Source organism: Ochotona princeps, chromosome 12 (genome assembly GCF_030435755.1).
Source record: "Ochotona princeps isolate mOchPri1 chromosome 12, mOchPri1.hap1, whole genome shotgun sequence".
Classification (NCBI taxonomy): Eukaryota; Metazoa; Chordata; class Mammalia; order Lagomorpha; family Ochotonidae; genus Ochotona; species Ochotona princeps.
This window is the reverse complement of record NC_080843.1, coordinates 10,583,573-10,596,901: the sequence shown is the minus strand read 5'-3', so window position 1 is coordinate 10,596,901 and position 13,329 is coordinate 10,583,573. Positions and strand designations below refer to the sequence as shown.

The following is a 13,329-nucleotide window of genomic DNA, read 5'->3' as shown; positions in this document are numbered from 1 at the left end:
GTTTACTGACATTGGTTATACAAAACACATGCTGATAAGATTATGTGAGTTCCTGGGAAAATGCCTGTGTGGGATGCAGGACATCTGGACCCCTTGGCCTGTGCCCACTCGGCCACGTGACAGCCAAGAGGGATTGTGAGGAGCTGGAATGGTTTCCTTGTATGATAAAAAGTTTGTCAGGATTTGGTGAATCCTCTCTCCTGCTGTCATTTTGAAAAGATAGTTTAGGTAACTGTGACATGCTGTCATTTTAGCTGTTACCAAAAATCTCAAATTATTGTTCAAATCTAACCCTACATATTTTTTCTTCCTCTAGATTTTTAGAGTGAATTAAAATGCTCAAGACTCCCTAACATGTGTTATTCTGGAGTAGACATTGGTAGTTTAAAAATGCTTCCACCTGGATCCGGGCCTGGCAGAGCAACCAGCTGGAGAGAGAGGCAGGGGGAGGCACCATGGCAGGCTAAGCCGCTGCCTATGGCTCCGCTTGCACTCCAGCCCCCTGCTAATGGCCATGATGGCAGCGGAAGATAGCCAGAGTTCTTGGTACTCACATGGGAGACCCTGAAAAAACTCCTGACTTTGACTGGCTCAACTCTTGGCCATTGTAGTCATTTGGGGAGTGAAACAGTGGATGAAAGATCTCATCCTGTTCTCCAGCTCTGTGTTTCAAATAAAAATAATCTTTAAAGGAGTGCAGCAGATGGTGGATCAGGCCACCAAGATTATTTAGTTTTTATTACAAAGTCAGATGTACAGAGAGGAGAGACAGGAACAGGAAGATCTTCCGTCCTATGATTCACTCCCCAAGTGAGCCGCAACGTCCGGTGCTGCGCCGATCCAAAGCCAGGAACCTGGAACCTCTTCCGGGTCTCCCATGCGGGTGCAGGGTCCCAATGCATTGGGCCGTCCTCAACTGCTTTCCCAGGCCACAAGCAGGGAGCTGGATGGGAAGTGGAGCTGCCGGGATTAGAACCAGCGCCCATATGGGATCCTGGGGCATTCAAGGCGAGGACTTGAACTGCTAGGCCATGCCACCAAGCCCTCAAATAAAATAAGTCCATTTTTGAAAAGGGAAAAAAAGTGAGTGATACTGCTGTGTGTGGAGACAAAAAAAGCCTACAACATAAAGACAAGGGATTCCTTGTGGTTACAACAAAGAATTCCTTGACAGCCTTAACTTTCATTGTGGGTATCAATTTTGACTTGGAATTCTGGTTTTTGTTTCTAGTTAACATTCATCAAAAGACAGTACATAAGGCTGTAGGTAGAATGTTTGCATAATGTAGATTGCTGAAGTATTGAATGAAAAAATGGACTATTGTGTCTACCTCCGAGGAATATTTTTACTATCCTAGTGTGCGTCTTACACACTTGTGTTTTTTCTGCTAGGCTGTAAATGACTCGTGCTACCAGAATGACGATTCAGTCCTCAAGTCCCTTGTGGAGATTGCAGACACCGTTCCGAAGTACCTGCGTCCTCACCTGGAAGCCACTCTGCAGCTGAGTCTGAAGGTGCGGGAAGTGCCCTGTGCAGCTCTGTTTGTGGCTTGCAGAGAATTCACACTATTAAATGCAGACAAATCTGTCTTACTTGCAGTTGTGTGGAGACACCAGCCTCAATAACATGCAACGCCAGCTCGCCCTTGAAGTCATTGTGACCCTGTCCGAGACTGCAGCTGCTATGTTAAGGAAGCACACTAATATTGTTGCACAAACTAGTAAGTCGGGGTCGTGCTGCTATGGGAATGTAGTACAACTGGCGTAAACTCAGAGAACTGTGTCATTTCCCGGATTGGTTAAGAATAGGAGTAGCCTCAGAATTGGAGCAATCAATCTCCGTGCATGGGTACATGTCCAACACTTTATGCTTTCAAAGCCTCCAAAACCTGGTGTTTAAAATGTTCTGTGGATTAAAATTGTATTCTATCATTCAGGTCAAATACTGAGCGAAGTAATTCTAAGGTACTTTATAGACATCCAGTAACAAACTGAAGACTGGGGTAAGGTAACTGGCACATAGCGGTCAGGATGGTTCCGGACACAGCTCTGCTGGACTGGGCTCACCTCGCTGGGCTTGGTGTTTTGGCTTGCTCTCTGCAGGAGAAACTCGGTGATTAGTGTGCTAGAGAAATGCTAGAAGGCTCCCTGCGGGGGTTTATCGCATAGAAAGTTGCGTGACCATGTTGTGTCCTGGCCATTTCTTTATGCATTAGCGCACATTTCAACAAAATATGTACTGTGTAGTATGTAGTGGCACCTACAACTTACACCGAGATGTGGCTAGCATTTCAGAAACTTTCCTGTTAAACTCAGGGGGCAAGAAAAATATTCCTGCTAATATCATACTGATAGTCCCACACAATACACTGAGATAAAATATGAATAAAGAGATTCGAGCAAAAATTATTCCTTATTTGTAGGCTCTGTCGTTCTCTATTAAAAAGAAAATAATCCACAGATAAATTTTTAGGGTCAAAAGCAAGTTTGTTAGCTATGAAATCATTAAAAAATAGTGTTCCTATATATCAATAATAATCAGATGGAAATTTTACCAGGGGGAAAAAAAGCTTCGCTAGGCATAGCCTGTGATGTCTGGGGATAAACCAAGCAATGTGGAAGAGCTTTATGGAAGCAGTTAAACATTACTGATTAATTAATGGAAGAACTAAGTTTCCCTCAGCTGCATAAATTCAGGGCCATTTCAGTCAAAACTCCAGCAAGGATGGCCTCATTACAGAGCTGATTGTGAAGTTCTCGACAGAACATGGGCCTGGCCTGGAGTAACTAAAGCAACTTTGGTGCACAGAGCAGAACTGTTGCCCTATAAGCTGTTAGGATAATTTGTGAAATGTTATTGAGACATTCAGTTATTTCTATGCAAAAAAAGCATGTTCCAGCCTCAGTGTCCTATTTAAAAAAACACTACTCTGTTATGAATGTATGTCACAAGTAAAGCTTAATGGCATAGAATTGTTTTAAAGACTGACTCAGAAACCATTTGGATATTGTTAAATTTGCAAAAACTAAAAATTGTCAGCCGAATATATCATAAGTGAAATTAAAAGATAAACCACAAACTGAGATAAAGTAATTACAAGATATACTATAAACAAAATTTTGGTACCTAGGAAATAGAGGCTTTGAAAAGGAAATTAACAGATGTAAAATAACTAGCAAGTGTGATTGTGGGTACAAGTTGTCAGCAACTTTGGCTGTATAAGGTGTTGGTAGGTGCTGGTGTCCAAGAAATCTGATTCTAGCTGCAGGTCACTTCACACAGTGCTGGGAACAAAGGCACTTCTTCTTAGAGTGCAGATTACTCAAGAATGGTAGGGAGCAGTTTGGGGATTTTTAAATAATCTTGAGCATACTTGCCATGATTTCATGTCCAGACTCAGGCTTGTCAAGATGTGTGATAGTTTCATCAGGCCAAATACAGGAGGGATATATTTGGCATCACTGTTGCAGGACCAAAGGGTTCCTTAGGACAGCAGCGGATAATATGTCTGTATTCTGGAATGATAGGAAGTAATTATTGGAATCTGTATGTGTTGAAAAAACTTAATTGCCAAAGGTAGAACATCATGGTTGTGTATGTGAATGCAGAAATCTATACTTGAAGGGTTAGAAGTATTTTTGGAATGATGACCATTAATTTGTGGTACTATCTGGTGAGCAAGGGAAAGAGTAGTGGGATTTGGGATTAGTTCAACGCTTTAATGTTAGGGTGTTTTGTTTTTTGTTTTAAGCAATACTAAAGCAATTATAACAAAAGGTTAAAATATGACAAACCATATTTTAGGTGCATGGGCAAATATAATCTTCCCAGGGAACCCTTAAGGATTGGTTCTAGGAAACCCCCATCAGGAAATCAAAACTCAGATGCTCAAGTCTTTGACATGAAATGACATACGGAGCATTGCATGTAACCTGTGTGCGTAGTCCACTTCAGTGTGTCTAGATTACAATGTCAGCGCTCTGTGTGTACCATTACACTGCTTGAGTGCGGGACTAAGAGAAAGGGGGAAGGTCTGCGCCTGCTGATTACATAGCTTGTTTCCCATCATGCATTTGAAATGTGAGCTGCACATACAGACAGCTGACTAATGGTTTTGTCTCTCTTTTGGAGGCAAGATGTAGCATACTGTAAAATTCTTGTTTGTGAGTGGTGATAATGACAACATCGTAAAGTCCTGGTTCTCAGGTATGAAATAATTACTTATTTTAGTTCCCCAGATGTTAGCAATGATGGTTGACCTGGAAGAAGATGAGGACTGGGCAAATGCTGATGAACTAGAAGATGACGATTTTGACAGGTAACCCCATGCCTGCTGCTGTGTGGCTGTGGTTGATGAATAGGGTGTGCCTAAGGGAGCGGAGGACGCTTCAGGGCTTCCAGGCCGGTGCTCCACCGTGGTTCCCTGAGAGCTGAACTTCCATTTGAAACATGGAACATTTTGCTTTTTGTTGTGTACATTTTTGTGAGTTAAAAAATGCATATATGTATTTATTTACTTTGAAGACAGAGTGAAAGGGAGGAGGAGAGAGATTTTCCATCCTGATGGTTCAGTCCCCAAATGAGCACAGCAGCCAGGGCTGGGCTAATCTGAAACCGTGAGCTTAGGATTCCACCAGGTCTCCCACATGCATAGCAGGAGCCCAAGCCATCATCCCATTGCCTTCCCAAGCACCTTACTAGGATGTTGGATTGGAGACAAAGCATCTGATATTGGAACCCAACATGGGATGCTGACATCACAGCAGCCAACCTGCCATGTTATGGCACCGGTATCCTTTCTGTGGCAGAGGTTTTTAACCGATTACACCAGGACATCCACCAGCCCCTGACTGTTAGAATATATATATGAAAGTGATCCTTCAGGGCGGGCATGATGGTTTAGTTGACTAATCCTTCACCTGCAAGATCTGGCATCCTCGAGAGCCACAGTTTGTTTGCGGTTTCTCTACTTCCATCCAGCTCCCTGTTTGTAACCCGGGAAAGCAGCTGAGGATGGCCAAAACCTAGGGATCCTGCACTTGCATAGGAGACCTTAAAGAAGCTCCTGGCTGTGGATCGGCTCAGCAGTAGTCATTGTGGCCATTTGTGAGGTCAACCAGCAGATGGAAGAGCTTTCCCTATGTCTTTCTGTACATCCGCCCTTCAAGATCAGGTTTTCTTTTTTCTTTTTCTGTGTAGACTGGGGTTCCCCCCAAACTCCCACCCCCCCCCCGACAGAGTTTCCCCCTGTAACTACAGTGGTATAGTCCTTCATAAGGAATCATAATTCCATCAGTCTCTTATTTAAGCGTACCCCGACATTGCTGGTACAGACCATGCAAAATCAGATTTTCAGGGCTAACAACCTGCTGCAAGATTATTTACTTCTTCACCTTTGCAGTTGTGTCCTCAAGGAGTTATAAATCGTGTCCATGGCAAATGTAATCTTCTATTTTCAAGTCAAAATAAATACACATTTTAGTTTTATTGGAAAAGCAGCTTGGGTTTACAGGGAGAAAGACCAAGAGAAAGAGTGCATGGGTGGCTTCCAGCTTCTTGCAAGTGTCCTCCTAGGACACAGCAGGTCATGGCTCAAGTCCTGGACCTGAGACCTTAGTGAGGTTCCTGGCTCCTCGTTTCAAGCTGACCTGGCTGTAGTTGTTGTAAGCATTTGGGGGAATAAACTAGTGGAGGAAAGATCTCTCCCATCTCTTGTCTGTGATTCTACTGGTTAAAAAAAAAATGAACAAATATTTGTTTTAAAGACTAAGCTTTTTCCTTGCTGCTAGTTTAGGATTTTTTTTTAAAACTCTGCGGTGTAATTTTTGGCAAATTTTAATGTATTAAATATGTTCCTTTGTTCTATGCTTAGCAACGCAGTTGCTGGTGAGAGTGCTTTAGACCGAATGGCGTGTGGACTTGGTGGGAAGCTCGTTCTGCCAATGATTAAGGAACACATTATGCAAATGCTGCAAAATCGTAAGCAACATGTCCTTCAGATCATGGGAATTTTAACATACTTAGACTGTTTGAAAAATGTCTCTGCCTTTTTCGATCAATATTTAACCAAATTCTTAGGTTGTCTTGATAAAATGCCATTAAATCATCTTTGGGACCTTTTAGTCTTAGGCCAGAAAGAATGTTCTACATTACTGCCGAAGTATACTTGATTCATATACTGTTCCTTAGTGAGGGGCCACTTTGTTTCTTTACGAATATTTTCCTAATAATGACCCTGTTGTCTGGATCAGTAGCAAAGAGTATTGCATATTTTAATTTTAATTATAAAATTAATGTGTTAATTATCCGCAAAATATAGAGGTATATAAGTCCCTTTATTCGTACTGAGAGGGATTCACTGTGAACCTGTTGCTGAGATTTTTCTCCGACCTCTTATATGCATGATAGAGACGATGTAAGCTTTTACTCAGCAGGGTATCATTTCACTGTGAGAAGCCTCACCTTTTCATATCTGGGTCTTGAATAGCCTGCACTTTTCAGGCATCTGAATAAAGCCAGATTGCAAGATCCGTAAGACCTGGAAAACCTGTTTTTGACATTCCATTTTTAAGATGGTGCTAGTGAGGCCCAGAGTCACTAGGTGATTGGAGCAGCTCAGTTAGGAGTCAGTCCCTGCACATGTTCACGCTACTCTTCAGAGGTGCTGGAAGAGGCTGTGATTTGTACTTAGAGACTTCAGCTAGTCCAGCTCACTGCAAAGCTGTTTGCGTGTGTGAGCCGCTTGTTGCTGAGCAGATGGCTTAGCAAAAGTGCTACACCTCAGTCTCCTCATTTTGAAGTAGAAAAGTGATGTGTGCCCTACCCTCAGCATGGGAGTTCAGACCCAGAAGTGTGTTCACTGTGCTTGGAGCTCTTGTATGGCGGTGAAGGGTACAGATTTGCTCTGTTGATACGTATAAATTGCATAGTCACACTTCACTCGGCTCCACTGCTTCCCCAGGGCTCCTGGCCTGCCCCTCTCTTCCGTAGTAACTGCCACTCAGAGAGCGCATGACATTAGTCTTTTTGAGACTGGCTTATTTTTCTGTAGTGATGTCATTGAGGGAAACATTTCAGCTTTTATGCCGAAAATAGTCTTGTTTCTATACGGCTGACTGCTTTTTCAGTCCAAGAAACCAAGTTTGGTTTTCTGTTTTATTTTACTATTTATTTGAAAAAGATTTTTAAAGATATTCATTTATGGGAATTATTTTCTGATATTTTTAAAAGTAAAAGCTCTTTTGACACGTCGCTACCGGAATGGCATGTTTATGGTGTCTCTCAGCTGTCCTTCATGTGTCGATGTTTGTTGTAGCTGACTGGAAGTACCGGCATGCGGGACTGATGGCGTTGTCTGCCATCGGTGAAGGCTGTCACCAGCAAATGGAAGGAATTCTAAACGAAATTGTAAATTTTGTTCTGCTTTTCCTTCAGGATCCTGTAAGTATCAGTAGATACTTGATTCACAGTTACTGCCCTAGTTTCACATGGTCACCTATGCCCTGAACTAATAAAAGGAACTCTGTTCCAGCATCCCAGAGTAAGGTATGCAGCCTGTAATGCTGTGGGACAGATGGCCACCGATTTTGCCCCTTGTTTCCAAAAGAAATTTCATGAGAAGGTAAGTGGCAAATCCCTGGGCTGGCATATCTTCATGCTGGGAAGGGATGTTTGAGCTGCAAGAGCCTCGTGTACTTGGTGTCACTTGCCAGGTGATTGCAGCCCTGCTGCAGACGATGGAAGACCAAGGCAACCAGCGGGTGCAGGCGCATGCCGCCGCGGCTCTCATCAACTTCACTGAAGACTGCCCCAAGTCGCTGCTTATTCCGTACCTAGACAACTTGGTGAAGCATCTGCATTCTATTATGGTCCTTAAGCTTCAAGAGGTGAGCCAAAAGATCTTTTCTCTCCATATTTAGAGGTTAATTTGGGCTGATTTGATAGGTGAGAACTGGAAGAAGAAGCGGTGAGCAAGGTCATACAGAATAGAAAATCCAAGAGGGACATTGCAGGATGTTTTTAGTAGAGTGATTCAGATTAGCCCCACAGCTTGAGCAAGTGCTAGAGCTGAGAAAGAGGGCAGCTATGGGTTAAATAAGATCACTGAATGAATTGCCTTGAAAACATGGCAGAGAAGTTTCTCAGTTCTGGTTTGTGTAAATGTAGAAGAACCATCCTATGCTCGCGTATACCATTCGAAATGATAAAATGGTTAAGGTAATATGCGTGGTAGCATTGTAACAGATCAACAGAAGAGGAAGCAGATTTATGGATTGCTGTCCAAGTAGCTTAGATGATGATAATGGGAATGTGGGAAAAAGATGAAATTGTAAGACATTTCACAGTAACCATTAACAATTTCTCTCTGCCAATTTGAATTTTAAACAGTGAAAAAGAAGAAGTGATCATCTAAACAAGGTGACAGAAATAGAGAGGATAGAAGGAACAGTATCTGTTTTGTTTTCCATGTTTTTTCTTTTGTTTTCTAAGATTTTTATTTTTGCTAGAAAGTCAGATTTTACAAAGATCTTTCATCCATTGGTTCACTCCCCAAGTTGTTGCAACATCCAGAGCTGGGCTGATCTGAAGTCAGGAGCTTCTTCAGGGTCTCTCACATGGGTGCAGGGTCCCAAGGTGTTGGGCCATTCTCGGCTGCTTTAATAGGCCCCAAGCAGGGAACTGGAAGGGAAGTAGAACAGCCGGGATATGAACTGGCGCCCATATGGGATCTCAGCATGTGCAAGGCGAGGACTTTAGCCACTAGACTACCATATTGGGCCCTGGATGTTGAATTTTAAAACAAGGACTAAGTAGCCAGGTAGAGGATGGTTTATAGTTAGAGTTTGCGTATTGGATGCAGCCTGGAAACAATCCAAGGATGTGAGTGCCACCGTTTGGGAGAGGTGAGGGTGAGAAAGCAAGGGTCGAAGCCTGGCTTGATGTCAGATAATGAGATGAGATCACAGACATCGCGGGAAGTGAGTTATTAAGGAACATGCACAGAAAGGGCCTCTTTGCACTGCTGTATTCAGCAGACACACCTACTGTCATTTTGTTATGATTCTTCTGTTTGACTCATTGTGGACTATAACAGTTCACAGACATAGTGACTGGTCAGAGAGTAGAGGAGAGCAAGAAATGCCAAGGAAAAAGGAGTTCCAAACAGGGGCCCAAGGGTTCGATCTCAGATTTCAGCAGAGTAAGATAAAGGAAAGTACCTGTGTCTGAAGACAGGTGACCCGTGTTCAGCCAGTTACAGTGGGAATAGATGGATCCAGCACACTCTGGGCACTGTCTGGGTGTCAAGTAAGATTTAGGAAGGAGCTGCTGAGATGGTTTGGAGGAAGGTTATGTTTGTGAGGAGGATTTGCACCAAGAAGGGTGACCTTGTGGAGGAGGAAGGACACTGCTGTGAGATCAGCAGCAAGGATGGAACCTTGACCATCCCAGGAGAGGAGTGGCTGACCAAGTGTTAGGGTGTGTGATTCACCGCCAAGAGCTCCATTGAGGAGACTAGTCGGTGTTAGGAGGAGTCCAGAGCTGTGGCTCACAGCTGGCTGTGCGTTGATAAAGCAGAAGTGAGTAGGGAGGGCTGTGTTCAAGGGAAGAAAGCCAATTCCACATAAATAGTTGAACATGGATTATTTTTTTTAAACATTTTTATTGCATTTCATTTTTTTAAATTAATCACATTGCATTACGTGATACATTTTTTTATGCACTGGGATTCCCCCTGCCCCTCCCCACACCCTCCCCCCATGGCAGATTGCTCCACATGAACATGGATTATTTTTATAGATATGTTTCTTCTGGCTTATCATCTGAAGTAATTTATTTTGTGTTTCTTCCTCCTAGTTGATTCAGAAAGGCACCAAGTTAGTTTTGGAGCAAGTTGTAACATCCATTGCATCAGTTGCAGATACTGCAGAAGAAAAATTTGTTCCCTACTACGATTTGTTTATGCCATCACTGAAGCACATTGTTGAAAATGCAGTTCAAAAGGAGCTCCGCCTTCTGAGAGGAAAGACAATCGAGTGTATCAGCCTCATCGGCCTGGCCGTTGGGAAGGAGAAAGTGAGGAGAACGGTGTTGTCGTTGCGTTGAATGCATGTTGTGGTCGTGAGAGCATTGAGGGCCCCAGACACTGAAAAGCAGACTTCCTGAAAAGCCGCTTTTTTCCTTCATCTGACTGTCCGTTCTTTCACGCTACTCCTGTTTTGTATGTAAACCAATTGTTGCCTTCATTTTTTCACTGTTAAGGTTTCTTTTAATTCAGGTATGATCTTGGTACCTCCTTTCTTTACCCCACATACAGTCTCTCTTCCATGACACATGTAGAATGCAGTATCTGTACATTTAATTCCATTTGGAAACATTCCACTTGCTTTCCTGTTGATGGAAAAGGGATTAAGTGTCCTGAGAAGGGTCTCCTGTGCTTGGTTTGCGAGCACCGCTGATCCAGAGGTGCTCCCTCATAGACCCCCCTCACGCTCTGACCCTCAGAACTACCAGGATCATTTGTTACTACCCAGGAACAAAATTTTGGTATCAGCAGATACCTTTCTGATAATGACTGTGATAATACTGGTGTTGCTTTTCCCACCTGTTTTCCTCTAGTTCATGCAGGACGCGTCGGATGTGATGCAGCTGTTGTTAAAGACTCAGACAGACTTCAACGATATGGAAGATGACGATCCTCAGGTAAGCAGTCTCAATACATTGGCCTCGATCTGTTCACATGTTGTAGGCATTACGTGGTTTCATGTACTTAAAAAATAGGGCATAGCTTTCTTGAACTATTGTCAGCTGCTGGTTTCAGAGAGCTGCTCTGGAGTTTTCCTTCTGGAGTCATTTCTCCCACTCTCCACACTGCTGGCTTCAGATGTTTCCCTTGTGCCTCTGACTTCCAGACCTCTATTGTGAATTGAGGTTTCCCTGGTTTCCTCCCCACTGAACTGTCATTTGGGCACGCTTGGGCCTGCATCCCTCTTGTCACAGACTCATGCGATTCTGCTTTCGCTGATGGATTGGTCTCAATGTTGCTTAAATATCTCTCATCCTAATACTACTGTTCACGGGGTCTGATGTAACAGTACACTCAAAGCTTACGTAAGAAAATATTTTGTAAAGAAACTTTTTCTGCTTTCTTTGGAAAATGTCATATAAATGTACACATAGCGTTGCATGTAGGGGTAACAGATAAATGATTGGGTGAATATTTGTCAAATTGCTCACTGGGGGGAGACTCAGGACTGTAAACTTAAAGAGGGCTAAGGACTGTGGCTGCAGCCTACCTTTGTATCAGCAAATACTCAAGTGCCTTGCAAACAGAAAGCGCAGTTGTGGAACCCAGCCATTTAACTCAGAAAACCCTTGCAGCTATTAGGGGTATTCTTGGTGGGTTTTCATAATGTTTAATGAATAGAGTGCCAGACATTAAGGTTAACCAAGTTATAGACACAGAAGGCAAGGCAAATTAGTGTCTCGGAGTTGACATGATGCTAGAGAAAGCTACTTGTATTTGCTTCTTGGGCAGAAATGAGCACAGCCTGGTTTGGTTTTGGGGGTGGGAGGGCATTGTTTTTGCCTCACCTGCTTTCCATTTCTTAATAGTGTTCACAGGGGATTCCTAGTTGAGTCTGAACATTTTAAGTGTATGACTGTGTATGCCATGGACATACCAGTAAAATGCTGTCTTATAAAGGGGAAGAGAGCTTTCTTTATCATGCCTTACCCATTGTTTTAAAATAATTTTCATTTTAAATTTTTCCCCAGATCTCTTACATGATCTCAGCATGGGCCAGAATGTGCAAAATCCTTGGAAAAGAATTTCAGCAGTACCTTCCTGTGGTTATGGGGCCCTTGATGAAGACCGCTTCCATTAAGCCTGAAGTAGCCCTGTTAGATAGTAGGTGTCTTTGGGAGCGTGTGCCAGTGGTGCAGTTCATCTTCGTTGGTGTAGCTCATGGATGCAATTTTCTTTTCTTCTAATAGCACAAGACATGGAGAATATGAGTGATGATGATGGTTGGGAATTTGTAAACCTTGGAGATCAGCAGAGTTTTGGTATTAAAACTGCAGGACTAGAAGAAAAATCCACTGCTTGTCAGATGTTGGTAAGAGATCATACTTTTACCAGTCATTTAGTTATGTCCTCATTTAGTTCAGTACAGTGTGTGCATGTGCGTGATATTAAAGGTAAAACGAATGGGTATAATTTTAGTTGTGCAAAAGAAAAAAAGCCCAGTGGGAAAATTTAAGTGTTGTAATTGTCAGGAGGAGTATGTGGTTTATATTCTCTTCCAGTTTTCTTTTTTTGCTGTGTACTTTAGTCACAGTGAAGTATGTTTTCGAATTAGGAAATGATGGTAATTACAAATTTATTAACTTAAGTAAAAGTTCCTTAAATTTTTTTTTGCCTTATAATGGGTTACTGTGTTTTCATTGACATTTAAAAGTGTCTTGTAATTTTTCTAATCTTGTACTCCATAAACATTTTGAATTTTTGTAGTATCTTTTTTCCTCAGCCAGAAAGCAAATAAAACGAACATTCATAGACAGTTACCTATTACTGTACTAGAAGAGAATGAAGAAGTAATTGTTGAAAAACTGCACCATCTTTTTCATTCTCAGTTGATTATTTATAAAAAACACAATACAAGTGTTGGTAGATGCACAAAAGTGATGAATACAATTAACTGAAATTTTCTTTCTTTAAATCTTAAAACTATTACATTTTATTTAAAATATTCTTATGGTGCTGAAACTTATTAAATTCTGCTACAAGCAAGAAATAAAAAACAAATCTAGCTTTTGAATGATTGTATATTATGTAGTCACTTAACACCCCTGCTCATTTGAAAAAGTTGTCTGCCTGGAGGATTAATTTGATAATCTTCTATGTACTTTAAATGGAGCTAAATTACAGTTTTATGATTTTGCTATTAAAAAGTAACATGCATCTTGCTTGTCTCCTCCCTCTCACCCCGATACTTTGTTTTCAGGTTTGCTATGCTAAGGAATTAAAGGAAGGCTTTGTGGAATATACCGAACAGGTTGTCAAGCTGATGGTCCCATTACTGAAATTCTATTTCCATGATGATATCCTGCAACTCTTACATGTTGTTGGTTTACTTGTTAGAGACAAATGCCCACAAATGGCCAGTTCTGGGCTTAAGCTGGAAGCACATTCCAGGTCTCAATTCCAAGAGAGAGGAGTGCTGCTTCCCAGGATGTGCATTCGCAGGACGCGCTCGTATGGGACGTGACCATTTGAACCACTGTGCCGAGCACTTGCCCCACCTGCAGCTGCCAAGCATAGACCTGCT

General features: G+C 42.2%; 1 protein-coding gene across 1 annotated transcript in view; it reads left to right on the top strand.

The window, feature by feature from the left end:
* The window catches only part of IPO5 (importin 5), a 56,541-nt gene that overhangs the window by 35,682 nt on the left and 7,530 nt on the right, over positions 1 to 13,329 (top strand). The window contains exons 9-20 of the mRNA XM_058670516.1: positions 1,393 to 1,515; positions 1,601 to 1,721; positions 4,232 to 4,319; positions 5,874 to 5,980; positions 7,317 to 7,441; positions 7,533 to 7,622; positions 7,714 to 7,887; positions 9,857 to 10,075; positions 10,619 to 10,702; positions 11,777 to 11,909; positions 11,996 to 12,117; positions 13,006 to 13,102. Coding sequence (XP_058526499.1) covers positions 1,393 to 1,515; positions 1,601 to 1,721; positions 4,232 to 4,319; positions 5,874 to 5,980; positions 7,317 to 7,441; positions 7,533 to 7,622; positions 7,714 to 7,887; positions 9,857 to 10,075; positions 10,619 to 10,702; positions 11,777 to 11,909; positions 11,996 to 12,117; positions 13,006 to 13,102 — 1,483 coding nt within the window. The remainder of the gene's footprint in view (positions 1 to 1,392; positions 1,516 to 1,600; positions 1,722 to 4,231; positions 4,320 to 5,873; positions 5,981 to 7,316; positions 7,442 to 7,532; positions 7,623 to 7,713; positions 7,888 to 9,856; positions 10,076 to 10,618; positions 10,703 to 11,776; positions 11,910 to 11,995; positions 12,118 to 13,005; positions 13,103 to 13,329) is intronic.